At 40.6% G+C, this 15,332-nt stretch overlaps 1 protein-coding gene across 5 annotated transcripts in view; it reads right to left on the bottom strand.

Moving 5' to 3' along the window:
- Positions 1-595: 595 nt before the first annotated feature.
- The window catches only part of nfat5b (nuclear factor of activated T cells 5b), a 54,077-nt gene continuing 39,340 nt past the window's right edge, over positions 596-15,332 (bottom strand). For 4 of the 5 annotated variants that reach the window (XM_088614102.1, XM_088614100.1, XM_088614104.1 and 1 more), the window contains 8 exons: positions 12,509-12,643; positions 12,146-12,198; positions 10,371-10,503; positions 8,888-8,965; positions 8,098-8,240; positions 5,831-7,730; positions 5,329-5,584; positions 596-4,780 (listed from right to left, as the gene is read on the bottom strand). In XM_088614102.1, the coding sequence (XP_088470228.1) occupies positions 5,346-5,584; positions 5,831-7,730; positions 8,098-8,240; positions 8,888-8,965; positions 10,371-10,503; positions 12,146-12,198; positions 12,509-12,643 (2,681 nt within the window). In that variant the 3' untranslated portion in view covers positions 596-4,780; positions 5,329-5,345. The remainder of the gene's footprint in view (positions 4,781-5,328; positions 5,585-5,830; positions 7,731-8,097; positions 8,241-8,887; positions 8,966-10,370; positions 10,504-12,145; positions 12,199-12,508; positions 12,644-15,332) is intronic. The other variant, XM_088614101.1, reaches the window with a different exon arrangement.

Raw genomic sequence — 15,332 nt, 5'->3', positions numbered from 1 at the left:
TGCTGTATATTGTTTCATATGTTAAAAGTCTTTATAGATCATATGTATGAGAGTGAAAGCTGAACTGTTTACGCTGTATTGTCCTCAAAGTTAAACATAATACATTACTTAAATTCCAGAAACTAAAGATAATGCGTTGCCCTGTTATGTGAAATCTTTGTAATTCTCTTTTAATATTTTATGAGTAATTTATTTTTTTTAATACATGTGTAGAATACATAAGAACCACAGACTCTTTTTTAAAAACAGATTTATAATCCAACACCTATCCGGAAGCAGGAATAAGCTGTTTTCAGATCATGCTCAGGATCACCTGGATCCTAACCTTGAAGCATAGCAAAAGGTGTGACAACAGCCTTAGTGGAAAGCCAGTGCATCACAAGGCAGAACACATACATGTTCACAACCCAGCTAGCATGTCTTTGGAAACGTGGGAGCTTCATGCAAACTCAACATGGAGTGGCCCCAGGATTCAAGAGTTGTGTGGCGCCAACACCAACTGCCAAGCCATCATTGCACCAATCTTAATAACCAGTCAGGAAAGAAGTCTTCTTTAGGAGTCAGGGAACCACAATAAAATGCAAACTCCACACAATTAAAACGTTAAATCTATTTTATTGATATAGATAGCAGCAAGTTTACAGAAATATAATTGCAAGAGTATACAAATGCCCCAACAAAAGCAAAATACATTTATAAATTTCATATTTAACAAGTTGTTCACATGGTAGCTAAAAACATACAACACAAACTGTACTCCCCAGAACCCCCCAAGTCTGTGCTATATTCTCACTACTTAAACCATATACAGGAACGACACTTCTATAGGTAATAAATGTCAGCTTTCACATCAAATAACCAGACAAGTAAAAGGGACACTCACTGAGAATGGTGTGCAAATTGATTTCTAATATGTCTTAAAAATAAATTAATCATACAAAAAACGCTGGTGATGTGTGTGAAATTCACTATAATCAGTTTTATCAGCTTGATCTGGAGAGAGTTCTTACAAAAGAACACTACCTTTCTGATATTACTCCCTACACACAAAAACTAAGAAATCTTGAATAACTTAGTTGCAATAATTGCAGTCCTTGAAATTACTGCATCCCCCTTTCTCAGTAATATGATTCACAAGCGGCAAAATAGAAAAATACTTTCTTTTAAAAAATAACATTTACAGTTAATTTTAGTCAAGCTGCATAGCAGTTTGACTGAAAAGGCTTCAATTAAACTTACAAATCAGTAAAATTAAGGGTTTATTAAAAGAAATCCAGATTTTCCATTAGAAATCCAAACCTCAAACACCTCAAAAACTGTATTTGGATGAGGAGTGCCCCCCCCAATTAATTTGAAACAAATGTAGAACAACGGACATTTTGAAGAGTTAACAAATGTGATAACCGTTCAAAAAAGAATCTCATGACGCAGTTCATTACTTTGCCTCCGGGACATTCTTTATCGGCATCAACAGTACCTCAAGGGAAATATGGATGCCCTCATCAATAGGACAGTCTCAAAAATCACAGAGGTTCCCTCACTAATGAGGCATTAACTCATTCCCCCCTCACTATTTCTGCTACCTGCTATTTGTCCCCACTGCATTACACAAAATAACATTGTGAAATAAGTAAATTCACAAGTTAATTCACATGTACTTATAATGGGTACATATATAAAAATGTCTATTGCATTTATTGTTATTTCAATCAACACTAAGGCAGAATGTGCCCTTTGGAAAACATTGGCCCCTGAAACAGTTAACTATTATTTAAAACTAAAATTTGAAAAGGGCATTACACTGCTTATTGGAGACTAACATCAGGAGTTCTGATATTAGATGCCAACAAGGAGCATCTCTCATGGTCTTATCATAAACTGCTGCCTAGGAAGAAAATAGAATGTCTTTTTTTATCTTAATTGGTCCTGTGCTTAATGTAGCAGCATTGTCTTAAGCAAATGACATCCACACCATTCATGAGGTATAGTGTTTTAAAACAAATTTTGTAGTTTGGCATTTAGATGGACTACTTAGTGTTGGTTTCACCTCGCTTTTGGCAGTTTCTCTTGACTTATAATGTTCAATATTGTGGTTCAAAATGCTCCATTTCTGTTGTCTATAAGCTAACCGTGACATTACAGATTCTGCGTTTCACAATTTATTTTCATGTGGTTACATTCATCTTAGGTACAAAAGCATAAAAGTTTTATTTAAAATCTTGCTTGGTGAAATGTGTCCAGCCTGGTATACAATGTTTTAAGAAGCAATAAAAAATGTCTCAATTCATATGAAAGGGTATGTGTTGCATCAGATATTTTCCAGTTTTCTCTGTCAAAACAGCCTGTTGAACTGCAGTGGGATAGTTTAACTTAGGTCTGCAGAGCAGAACCTGTACTGAGTCTCACTGGAACACCACATGCCTTCACCATAACAAAAAAGGGAATAACACGAAAGGGAAAAACCACAAAATAAAGATAAGGAGGTAACACACACAGCTAATAAACAAGTTGTATAGTAAGTCGGGGCAGAATTGTGACACCACTTTGAAAATGAATAAATTAGATATGGTTTTGGAAAAGAGGTATTAGCTGAGAACACCATCAGTAAAAAAAAAAGAAGACAAAAGCTTAAAAATGGAAATACAAATTCACAAATATCCATGAGAAATGGAAATGAAAGCATCAGTTATTGAGAGGAGTAGAAGAAAGCTAATCACAGACAGCTCCTTTCTCCAATGCACATTGCAGTTTGACATCTGCAGCAGGTCCCTTTACAAAACCCAATCGCAAAGTCTGTAACACTAAGGAGGGGAGTACAGTGAAGTGCAGTGCTCACAGACATGATGGCCCTCACCCATCACCTTTAACAAAACATCATAATGTCTACAACAGGTGTTTTTTTTTAAATTATAATAATCAGAATGATAAAAATATCAACAATAAAAAACACCTTGCTTGGCTACCTTGTCTCAGTTCCAGCCTCTGGTTCACAGTAGACCTATGCAGCCTTCACTAGAAACAAACAAGGACAGACCAGGCTACACGCCAGTGACGTATTCAATTTAAGGTGTGTAAAGCAAAAAAAAAAGACTGGCAGCACTGGACATCTGACGCGAGATTCACAGCTGTACAAGTCAATGTTTTTAAAACAAAAATCTGTAGGCGCTGTACCTCCACCTCTCTCCCTTTCACAACAAACAAGTATTTAGAACACAGAAGCAGAACTGCCACCCATACAGCCATAAAACTGGCAGAATCTCAGGGCAGACCTGAAGTGCCATTGTGATACAAAAAACATCCATAAGCCAGAATAACTCAGCACAGAACTGGAGCTCTGTATGGATGCAAAAGAGCTCTTCTTATCCTCTCTATGTTACTATGGAGGGATTAAATTAAGTATAAGGGCTTATTATAAATAAATGTATTATACCCATATGCAAACCATTAACCAAATACTGCTACAAAACAATCTTCTGTAACATGGCTGCAAATTGCATGTCCCACTTAAAATCAGAGGCTGGCTTTTTTTTTTCCTACTTGCTGTGATCTGAAAAAAAACCTCAACCCCCAAACATACAAGGTGCCAGAAAGTTGAGAAAACGTCACAATCTACCACAGAAAGATGCAACTAAAAGTATATATTTACAGCTGTACTTATCTAGTACAAACAACAATATACATCATATTGTTGAATTGTAACACACACACATATATATAAATATGTATGCATGTATGTATGTATCTTCACACATAAGAACAAACACATTCACATTAAAAATAAGTCACTGGAACTGTAAATGAATGACCTAAATGCTGGTCTTGCTTGGTCTCATCCTTCATCCCTATATTGTCTGCATTTGCCTTCATATTGGCAGGGGGAAGCTAGAAAAGCTACAATTTGAGGGGAAGAGCCAAAGCAGGTGGACTGGGAGCACTGGGGGCCTAAAGTAAAAACCAGCTGTTTATAAAAGTTTTGCCACTGTTCACAAAACATGCATGAGTAAGAAAATAGTATAAATACATACAGTAAACAAGTGGAGAGCTATCCATATAACAATTAAAAGACTTAGAAATTTCTAAAAATATGGACATATTTAAGAATAGATGTCATAAATAGATGATAAATTGATGGAGAGGGCAATGGGAAGATATTTGACAACTGGTCACGAAGTAAAGCATTATAAAGTGCTTGAAGGTACAATGTCAAAAATATGTTACAAAGGATTTTTTTAGATTTTAGTTTACCTTAAAACAGCATTTTATTTTTTTTTAAAAAAGAGCAAAGCTTTACAAAGTTTTACGGCACACGTTGAAGTCCTTAACAATTCAGAACTTCTGTATGCTGGTTTTAAAGGTGCACGCCTTTAAATTTCAAGGTCAACTTCTGCATTGAGAAGTTAAAATTCTGCCACAAGATATGTTTTCTCCTACAGCCGCAAGAAAGAAATCTACAGTATGCCAGAATAACCCTGACAGCTTTGGATGATTGTTTTCAACCTTCTACTTTTGGGCATCTCACAAATTTCCTAACTTCTCCCAACCTCGTCCCCCCTATACTCCCACTCCAAATCCAGTTCGCTACTGGCTTCACTCTTTGTGCCAGTCCAGTGCCTACCAAGACAGAAAACCACCATCTGAAAGAAGAATAGATTTAAAGAGTGACGTACAGAGTGACATACTGCTGAAGATATAAACTTGTTTCTTGAACAGGAGCTTGTTGATTAGAACTTTCCAGTTTTTCCACACTTCACAATTTCTTCTCGTTTGGCTCTTGTGGGTCCTGAGGGCCAAAAGAGGGTGCGAATAGGAAAAGGAAAAAAAAACAGATGTAATGCAGATGATAATTTCTCTAAGAAATTTAAGAAAGTAATAAACTAGCTTCCCCTTATAATCCAGAACAATATGTCTTTAGTATGTCAACAAAATAACTAAGATGCAAGAGGAGACGCAGCTTTCTATACATCATGTTTTTTTTATTAAGTACGTAATCTACAAAGAAATACATTTTTTTCCTCATTTACCATTTTATGAAAGCTCTGAAATTGTGAGTTTTAAGTCAGTCACTGAGGACAGATGTACCCTGGCCACCATAATAAGCAATATGACAATAGTGGGAGATGCATGTCATTGCCAAGCAACTGATCAGTGGCACTTTTCAAATGTCACAGAGGACATTCATCCATATTGGATGTTCTGAGAAAGTTCCAATGATAACCTTGTGATAGTCATATGAACTAGGCACTTAAAAGATGTAAAATAGTTACCTAACCCTAACGTTTTTCATTTAATATTATCCAACTTGATCAAAAAGTGAGGTTGGTCACTCACCTGTGATGACAGGGTCTCTAAAAGGAGCGGGAGATGTTGTTGCTCTGGTCCTGGAGACTCACTAGGAGGTCATCAATTTTCTCCATGTTCTGGGATGCCGTCATGGTGTTCTGGATGCTACCCGACTCAGATATGGACTGGTTTAACAGCGACTGGATCTCGGCTTCGCTGTCTCTCGAGTTCTGTCCTGACTGGCTGATGGCAATGAGCTGATCAGACAGTGTCGATCCTGCAGAACCTATGAGCTGACCGCAGTCTGCAAGGAAGATGAAGTCATGTGAACTGGAGAACAGCCATCAGATTGACGGCTAAAACGGACACTACAGCAAGCTCTTCTCTTACATTGTAAAAACAGTATTTCATGGTATTTGACATATCCAAGTAACAGATTTATAAATTAGCCCAATCCACCCCCAAACTGTGGAAGAATTTATTTAACCTTCAGAATCAACATAATGATGAACCAGTTCAAAAAGCCATTAATGAAAGGCCTAGTTCTTACCGTTCTGAATCCCAAATAGGAAAAGGCCTGCAGGCTGCTGTGTCTGGCCAGGCTGGCTGATGGTCCCACTCACAGAAGTTTGGAAGAGTGATCCTGGCTGCTGAACAGGGGAGGACGAGGTGGTCTGTAAGGTGTTCTGAGATGTGAAGATCGATGTCTGGGGAATCTCCTGGGACCCAATGCTGCCCTGCAGGGCCGATATGGAGGCCTGAGGCATGAATATGGCCACAGGCTGTTCTGAAGTGCTGCTGGAACCTTGTACTATCTGCATGGGTTGCTGACCCTGGAAGAGGCTCTGCTGGGATGACTCACTCTGGGAGGGGTTTCCTGTCACTGGATTCTGGTTCTGGAAGGACATGGGCTCTGATGGCTCCTGCTGGCTAACCGCAACAATGTTGGACTGAGCAATGAAGAGGGTTGCACTCTGTGGCTCCTGAGAAGGCAAGCTGCTGCTCAGTGGTGGCATTTGGTTTTGCCCACTAAAGAGCATGCTAGGCTTCTGCTCCTGGGGAATTATGTTGCTGTTTCGGAACAGAAGGCCAGCCTGTTGTTGCTGTTGCTGGTTTGGTGAGAGTGCACTTGCTGGAGGAGAGGACATGTTCTGGAAGAGCGACCCTTGCTGCTGCTGTTGTGGTGTTGGCTGCTGTTCCATGGGACTGCTTTGCTGCATCTGCGGCAGCTGAGCCTGGGACTGGAAAACTGCCTGTTGCTCTACAGAGGCGGGAGGCTGCAGAGAAGAGAGGAAAGCCATCTGCTGCTGTTGCTGCTGCTGCTCTTGATGCTGCTGCTGCTGCTGCTTGGGGTCTGTGTTGAGCTGGCCTTGAAGAGCAGTCTGGGAGATGAAGAGGCTAGTTGCAGATGGTTGCTGTTCTGGGGAAAGCGCAGAGCTGGTCAACACCGTCAGTGTGTTCTGGAAAATGGCTGCTTGAACTTGCTCCTGACTGGGGGAGGCCTTCTGAAACAACCCCCCCGCCACCTCTTGGGTTTCTGCCATAGGGCTCGGGCTGTGGAACAGCTGCTGGGGAGGAGAGGGGTGTGAGGGGGGCTGCTGGAGAAAGTCGGGAGTCTGGATGGATAGGAGCTCCCCTGCTTGCTGAAACAGGGCCTCTTGCTGCTGCTGCTGCTGCTGTTGTTGCTGGGAGGTACTATGGAGCAAGGACTCGGACGGCTGGAAGAGAGAGCCAGGGTTCTGCACCATGGTTTGCGGAGAGCCCTGCACAGTTCCTTGGACCTGTGAGCGGAAGAGGTCTGGCTGCAGTTGCTGCTGGAGGCTCAGATTTTCCAGAACCTGTTGCTGCTGTTGCTGCTGCTGCTGCTGCTGCTTGACAAGGGAGGTATCCGCTGGCTGAAGCTGAAGACTGTTGATGTTCTCCTGTACTTGTGACTGTATTCCATCGGCTGTTGGGGTGGGGCTGTACAGCACCGAGTTGAGCTGCTGCTGCTGCACTGCGGCCTCCAGTACTTGCTGCACAAGGCTGCTGCCCCCAGACCCTGCAGCAGAAAACCCCCCGGCCTGGAGCTGACGCACGGCTCTTTCCAGCTGGGCCACTCCAGCGTCCTGCGTGAAGAGGGAGGAGGGGAGCTGGCCTTGCTGCTGCGCTGAGCCCTCGCTCAGCTGGGTAAGCCCCAGCACACTACCAGCGTTGCTGTTGGCCCTCTCCCGTGGGAGGCTCTCTCTGGGCTCCAGGAGGAACAGGGGCTCGCTGGGGACTGTGAAGGAGCTGGTGGGTGCGATGTCCTGCTTCTGAATTGTGCTCAGTGGCTCACGGCTGGCAAAGACAGCGGGCTGAGACTGCTCTGGCTCCCCTTGTTGGTGGGACAGGGAGGTCGAGAAAGGGTTGTTGCCAGATGACATGCTGTCCAGGGTCTGCTGCGCTGAGCCGATGACATCCGACGTCTGCTGAAAACATAAAAACAAAAGGTGTGTAAAGCAATGTGACATATTAGCATTCTAACAATCCAGAGAATCTTGATTGATGACATAAATGATTTTTGATGGTTGCAGGCTGGTAATCAAAAACTAAAACATCTCTATACTCCAAAGAATGTGTGGTGAAATCCAGTACTAGACAGAATTTCACTTCTTAGAAATATTTGGTCCACTGCAGTTTTCTCAAATCTGATAAAATACAAGATACAGAAATACAGCTATACAATTAACCAACCCTAACCTTTCAGCTTAACCAAAAATATAAACCAGTACATGCAGTACACAAGTGTTCTAAGACAAGAAAATTAAACTCAAATACATATTGTAATAAAAATACCTTGAAGACAACAGCTGGGGTCTGAGTGGTGGATACCTCCATGGGGGTCACCTCTTCAGTCTTCACAAGGGGCAGCAGTGGAGTCATCAGGGCACTAGGGAGCAGGTTGGCCTTGTCCAGGGTACAGCTGCTGGCCTGAATTACTGAAAACAGAGCAGAGCACCATGTAAAACTCATGCGATTCACACCCACACAACACCAAAACAAAACAGGCACAAACTGACCCAACTCACCTCAAAGTACAATTTTTACATTTCATGTAACCAACAATCACTTTTTTGACATTTTAATTTCTTTGCAGAACTTTTTTCTCATCAAATACCTATCTTAATTCATACAACTCACAACTGGATCAGCAGGCTTTCTCTAAAGACCTAGAATGGTATTATGGGTCTTGTGATTAAGCAATAAGCTCTCTCAAAGTGGCACAGCAATTGAAAGAACTGACTGTTGATAAGCCCTTTCACCTTGATGTCTCAAAGCTTTCCAAGGTGAACAGTTTGTTAGCAGTGCTGTTAATCCAAAGTCTGTTAATGCTGTTTCCACAAGAGCAAATTACTAATAACTATAAATGTCAACCACACTAACTGTAATAGTGCAACTGTGGGCCAGTGTTTTAATGGTTTTACAGAACTCTTGGGAAACCCTGTAATGAACAAGAGCATGTGGAATATATCTGGTCTATCAGTTTTCTGCTCCTTCCCGAGAGCCCTGTAACATGAGTTTTAGGCACCACTGAAACCCTGGAGTAGAAACAGCTGTTAAGTGCCAGAGATACAGACAGACATACCTTTCATCTGCTCATCAAAGCAACACGGCTTGGCTGGAGTAGGGACCTCTTTCTTCACTGCCACTTCCACTGCTTTAGCTGTACCATAACACACAGATACAGCACAGTCACAGGAATGAAGAAATTCAACATCATGCTGTTCTGGTGCCAACTCCCCTTTGATTCTTATTTTCCACATTATTCCAGCAAATAACACATTTCTCTGTGTAGCCGTACTTTATCTAAGGGCGAACAATTGTAAATATCTTCTTGCACATGCTTTCCAGGCAAAGCTTATAAGTTAATTAGTGGAAGAAACTATAAGCAATCATGCAGAGCACAAAAAAAAACGAGGCGTAGTGAATGACCACATTACAGATCACTTAAGTGAACCTGTTTTTGGGCAGCAAGTAAGAAATAAGAAAATCTTCCTATTCGGCACAAACATAAAAAACTAAATGGCTTTTATATATTTAGACTGCATATACTTTCTCAGTTCAGCAAGGGAACCTTATACATACTGCAAGTCTTTATTTAAATTTTAATTCCAATAAACCACCTTTTAATGCCAAGACAGGTATCTGGTATTATAACATTTTTCTTGTTTCTCTCCTGTCTCTCCTGTTCCCAGTTCTGGCAGTGGAGTATCCCATCTCTCCCATTCCAGCTGAGCTCTTTTTTAAGCTTTTTCACTGTTTAAACTTTTTAAATAAGTGTTTAAAACATTTTAAAACAGGTCTTACAGAGTAGGACAGGGTCAGATGTCAGATGCAATGTTTCAGAATTCCACAAATTTAGGACTTGCTTAAATAACCAAGTGGAGTTTAACCAATGAGTCTGTTCTTCAGTAAGAATGCTTATAATGGGAGCAGCTGGGCTTTGGTAGATCTATTTCTGTAGATCACAAACTGATAAAAAATTACACAATAAATCACAAAGATCACATGCTAACTCTTATGCACAAACAACTGGAATTGTTATTAATGGAATGTTAGTATGCGTTGAAGATTGTATCTCTTGTATCAAACAATTAAAGACATTGATCTCAAAATAATAGACGATATGCCCAGAAAGGGGGCATATCAATAGGACACTTAGTTACTGACTGGTGTGCTCAAAGCACCAGTACTAAAGGAGCGTGAGTAAAATTTCCAGGTAAACACTAGGTTGAAATCAGGAGGAAGACAAGCATTCTCTTTCCATGTCTTTGTTGCTGCTCCATCGTTTTTAAATCCTTTTCCAACCCTTCTGGTTCTGTTCACACCTCCAATGCCAACAGGCTTCAGCTGCTCCACCGGATGGAAATCAAGTCTCTTCACAGTTGATGAGAACAGGGTAGCGGTACCAGGTGGATTTGCTGCAATGTAAGCCTCTCAGCCAGGTTGTGGGGTAAATGAGAACTAGCTCTCCTTTTTGTTGACTCAGTAGTTCAGGGTGCCGGTCTGATTACAATGGAACAGCAGCAGGACTGATGATCAGGGTGAGAAGGAGACAGCAGACAAACCTGGCTCTGGAGTGTATGTGAAGGACTGCACATCGTGGGACCTCCCAGCGTTGGTCACCACATAGATCCCAGCAGACACGGGAGATGTGATCAACTGATTTTGATAAGGAGGGACCTTGACAATTAAATGATTCTAAGAAAGAAAAAGGCAAACAAATTAACAGGAATAATTACATTACTCTGCAAATTATCCCGTTCTTAATTGTACCACTTACAGTTGTGCATGAACCTGTAATTCATTTTAAAAACCCATCTTACATCTAAACCTCCACCCTCAAATTCTATCACAAAGGCAGAACATGTCACAAAGACTGGGACTCCTGCCATGTGTGCCATTCATTATGCACCAACTGAAGCCTTTGTGAAACGCCTACTGGATTTCCTGATTATTCATGAAGTTACAAAATCAAACAATGGATAAAACAGAATGTGCATGCCGAGACAGTTACCAAAGCTCAATACCAAATCAGCACAAAAAACAAGATGCAGACAAAGAACAAACAGCAATCTGACATTTTACGAAATCCATCAGATAGAAGCTACCAGCTAAAAAAGGTCTAATAGTGAACTTTAAGATGGCATTCTTGTAAATGTTATTGTGATGGACATTTCTTACAGTCAGTCTTCTGTTGCAGCCTGGGGCAGCCGTGGAAGGAGCTGTCGAGAGAACGACCTGTGGGCGTGTTTGTGAGAAAGTCTTGGAGAAAGACTTATTTGTTTAGCCAGTAAGCAGTTTAGTGGCTCAGATGTGTGTACAGTGAAAAACACTGAATAGTCTAGCCAGAAGCTTTAAGAAGAACAATAATAATAATCATTGCTTACACTTATATAGCGCTTTTCTGGACACTCCACTCAAAGCGCTTTACAGGTAATGGGGACTCCCCTCCACCACCACCCATGTGCAGCCCCACCTGGATGATGCGACGGCAGCCATAGTGCGCCAGAACCCTCCCAACACACCGGCTATCAGTGGGGAGGAGAACAGAGCGATGAAGCCAATTCATAGATGGGGATTATTAGGAGGCCATGATTGGTAAAGGCCAATGGGAAATGTGGCCAGGATGCCGGGGTAACACCCCTACTCTTTTCGAGAAACACCCTGGGATTTTTAAAGACCACAGACAGTCAGGACCTCGGTTTTACATCTCATCCAAAGGACAGCGCCTTTGTACAGTATAGTGGTGTCCCTGTCACTATAGTGGGGCATTAGGACCCACATAGACTGCAGGGTGAGCACCCCCTGCTGGTCCCACTAACCTCTTCCAGCAGCAATCTTAGTTTTTCCCAGGAGGTCCCCCATTCAGGTACTGGCCAGGCTCACACCTGCTGAGCTTCAGTCAGTTGCCAGTTGTGAGTTGCAGGGTGATATGGCTGCTGGCATAGTCATAGTCTTTCACTTTGTATTTTGAGTTTTCTCACACTGTATAATGAAGAGCACTATTTATGTACCTTAAGGCTGCACAGTTTTTCCTGGAGCCAAATATGAAAAAGATCCTTTTACACTTCCCATCTCCAAGTTACCACAGAAGCTGGCAATCAATTACAATATCTCAGTTCTCCATAACAGACGAAGTAGAGAATTAAAGTGGGGTGTTAGGCCACATATTTTAAACTAAAAAAGTTTCAGTGAGAATCCTACAAATCAATCAGACTGAGGACATTATGTGCTGACGATGTGAATTCATTGGTTTTCACATTCAAACCCTACTAACAAGCGCCCACTTAATTTACACACAATGAGCACAAGCCTTTGAAATGTGCTGGTTTGTACATACCTGATGGAACAGTTCCATATCAATCTCTGCTTCAGCCTTCCAAGAATTCTCATCTTGAAATGACAAAATAAGCAGACTCATTATGAAAATACTGGGTCGAGTGGCAACCCTTACCTAAGAAATCCTTTATGATTTTGGTTTTATAAAAGCTGCTTAAGACTACATTCTGGTTGAATTAAGATATAATTTTCTACTATATCTTGTATTGCATCCCAATTTTAATAATGTTAAAAAACAAAACTAGAAAAGTATGCTTTACATTCAAAAATTCAATTTACTACAAAATGTATAACTGCTAAACATTCTTCAATACTCATAAAGCCTTGATTATTCACACACAGTACTAGAAACCTTTTGAAGTACCTGATGCGTTTTCCTGAAAGATGACTTTTGTTCCCTTCAGGAAGTTCTTTCCAATGAGGAACACCTCCTCTCCTCCCTTCACTGAGCAGCTGTGGAGGCTCTTCTTGAGAATCTCAGGCACTCCAGCGGGTTGAGCTGCACACAGATCACAGACCGATGAACATTACACATTATGGAGTACTGAGACACTAGAAACAATGCTGATTAGATTCAGAGACGCTGCAGTTGAGCAGGGTTACAGATTTGTGACTCTTAGATGGCTACATTGAACAGTCCCTTCAACATTAATGCCCCTTAAGAGGATTCAGACTAGTATTCCTAGTTGAAGAACAACACGGCTAGAGACAACATACTGCTGTTTAGGAAACTATTTTAAATCAAATGTTTTTCACTTTTTGCAACAGTAACTTATACATATTAGTCAGTAACAGAAACATTGCTAATTCTTAAATGTGTTAGATATGTTGGGAATATCTCTTATAGTATGAATAACTTTTGCAAAATTCATAACTGTTTTGCATCCTATTTTAAATGTTAAATATTAGTATATAGAGTGCTTGCACAGGAGAACAACAGTTCAGAACAAACCCATAACCAACATCACTAAATGAATCAAAACAGACCTTCCTCTAAGAAATCTCACTCATTAGGTCAGAAATACCAAAAACCTCCTCTCCCAAAACAAGCCTCTGAACACACCTGCCATTTAGCAGCACAGAAAACAAAAAGTCCTGTATTCAGATTCCCGTGGAACCCAAGTCTAAGTGATCCTTAGAACATTTCTTTCTTATGTCCTGAAAAAAGTGCAGAAAATTTCTATGCTTTGGTTTCACTTTCTGCTTGTATACAAAATTGTTTTATAAACGCATGAAAAGTCATTTAAAAAAAACATCTGTTAAATACAAAGATTTGGGTCAGGCAAAGCGATGAAAACCAACCAGTGAAAAAAAATACACAATTGGCAGAACTGAAGTTCAAACCTTGTAGCTAGTCTTATACTTAAAGCTGTGCTTTTCAGTGCTTATCACCATGGTTACCACTTTTAATCAAGTAAATTGAATTCCTGTTAAGTACAACAGAAGCTTTTCTTGCACTAGTACCTTATTACAGACTTGTGACAAACTTGGATGGTGAAAAAGAAACACTAATACAACCTTTTATAAGTGATAACTGAAAAATACTGGCACAAAGGAGCTGAGAAAGTTAATTAGACCCTACCCCCACACAACCCAGAAAACCAGAACAATCCTATGATATCTGGGTTATTTCTAAAAGCAGCTTTTCTGAGCACCCAGACAGCAACTGTATTCTAGTGCTCTGCAAGGGAAGTGAAGTATTTAGTTCCTCCTTCATTTTCGAACTGCACAGGAGTACTAGATGACAACTCAATAAATGTGTATATAATGGTCAACTAAAAAATGTAACAAGTTTTCATCCCTAAATTAAATGTCAGACAATTCAAACATTCTCATATTCAAAAATAAAATTCAGATGAACGGTTGAACAGTTGAATACTAGTTATAAAAGCATGGTATTTTAAGTGGCTATCAGGTTAAAGTAAACTCAGTTTTTAAGCAAAGGTACCAGATCAACTTCCATGACACACAACACAGGAAATCCATCTCTGCTCACTCTTTAACAAAGAAACACCACAAATGTCCTACTGGCTACAAACTTTTAACAACTTTGGAGACTAAGAGGTGGATTATTCTGGACCACTGTGGAGATAATTACTTTGCTCTTTAATAAGATTTCACCAAATCAGATTCAAGTGCCTTGGCAGAAAACCAGAAAAGACATTTTAATTAATAATCTTTACACTTCTACAGCACTTTTCTGGACACTCCACTCAAAGCACTTTACAGGTATTGGGTTCTTCCTTCCACTACCACCTATGTGCAGCCCCCACCTGGATGATGCGACAGCATCCAGAGTGTGCCAGTACACACCAGCTATTAGTGGGAAGGAGAGCAGAGTACTGAAGCCAATTCATAGATGGGATTAGGAGGCCATGATTGGTAAAGGCCAGGACGAAATCTGGCCAGGACTCCAGGGTTATCACCCCTACTCCTTTTCTAGTAGTGTACACAGCAAAGAGCAATGCATAATCCTTAGATAGAAAATACAATGTGGAAAATACTTTTGAGAACAGCAAGAGCACTCTACAAACCGTCTGTTTGTGACAGAGTTAATTCACAACATACACACTCACTGCAGCATCTCTATTCAAGCTCACAGTCCCATCATCTTACATTTTTTACAAAACATTTTCCGTTTTCCACAGTCGAGCTTCTCCATCATGTAAACTTGTTAATCTAGTGCAGCTAGTGCTTTGCATCAAAAGCTGAACTGCCACCCAACTTCCTTTCATGATCCAGAAGGATAGGAATTATGCTCTTGGCAGGCTTCATGGTGTTTTTTCCCCCAATATCGGTTTTCTGAACATAACCAAGGATCATGAGAAAACCTGCAATAAATGGTGCTTAATTTATTTGTTGGTACATTTTCACTGTTAATGGTAAGGTCTCCTACCTGGGTAAAATGTATGATATTTTTGTAATGTAGCACTGTAGTCTCTTTCTAGGCCCTGAGTATTTCAAATCATATATATATATAACAAAAACAAACAAGACAAAGAGGGTTACTGGCAACCTGTGCTGGAAGACAGTGGATGACTCATTTATCTTTATGAAAATGTTAAGAAAATGTCTGCTGTACTTTTTACCATTGATCCAAGGTTTTAACAAAACCTTCTTGTAACTATAATGGGGCATTCCGTGCCAAGAAGAAGACCAGTGTTTGTTAGCACGCAAGTCTTTTCTGA

Source organism: Lepisosteus platostomus, chromosome 20 (genome assembly GCF_059453375.1).
Source record: "Lepisosteus platostomus isolate fLepPlt1 chromosome 20, fLepPlt1.hap1, whole genome shotgun sequence".
Lineage (NCBI taxonomy): Eukaryota > Metazoa > Chordata > Actinopteri > Semionotiformes > Lepisosteidae > Lepisosteus > Lepisosteus platostomus.
Note: the sequence above shows the minus strand (reverse complement) of the source record. Positions and strands in the feature narration are given on the sequence as shown.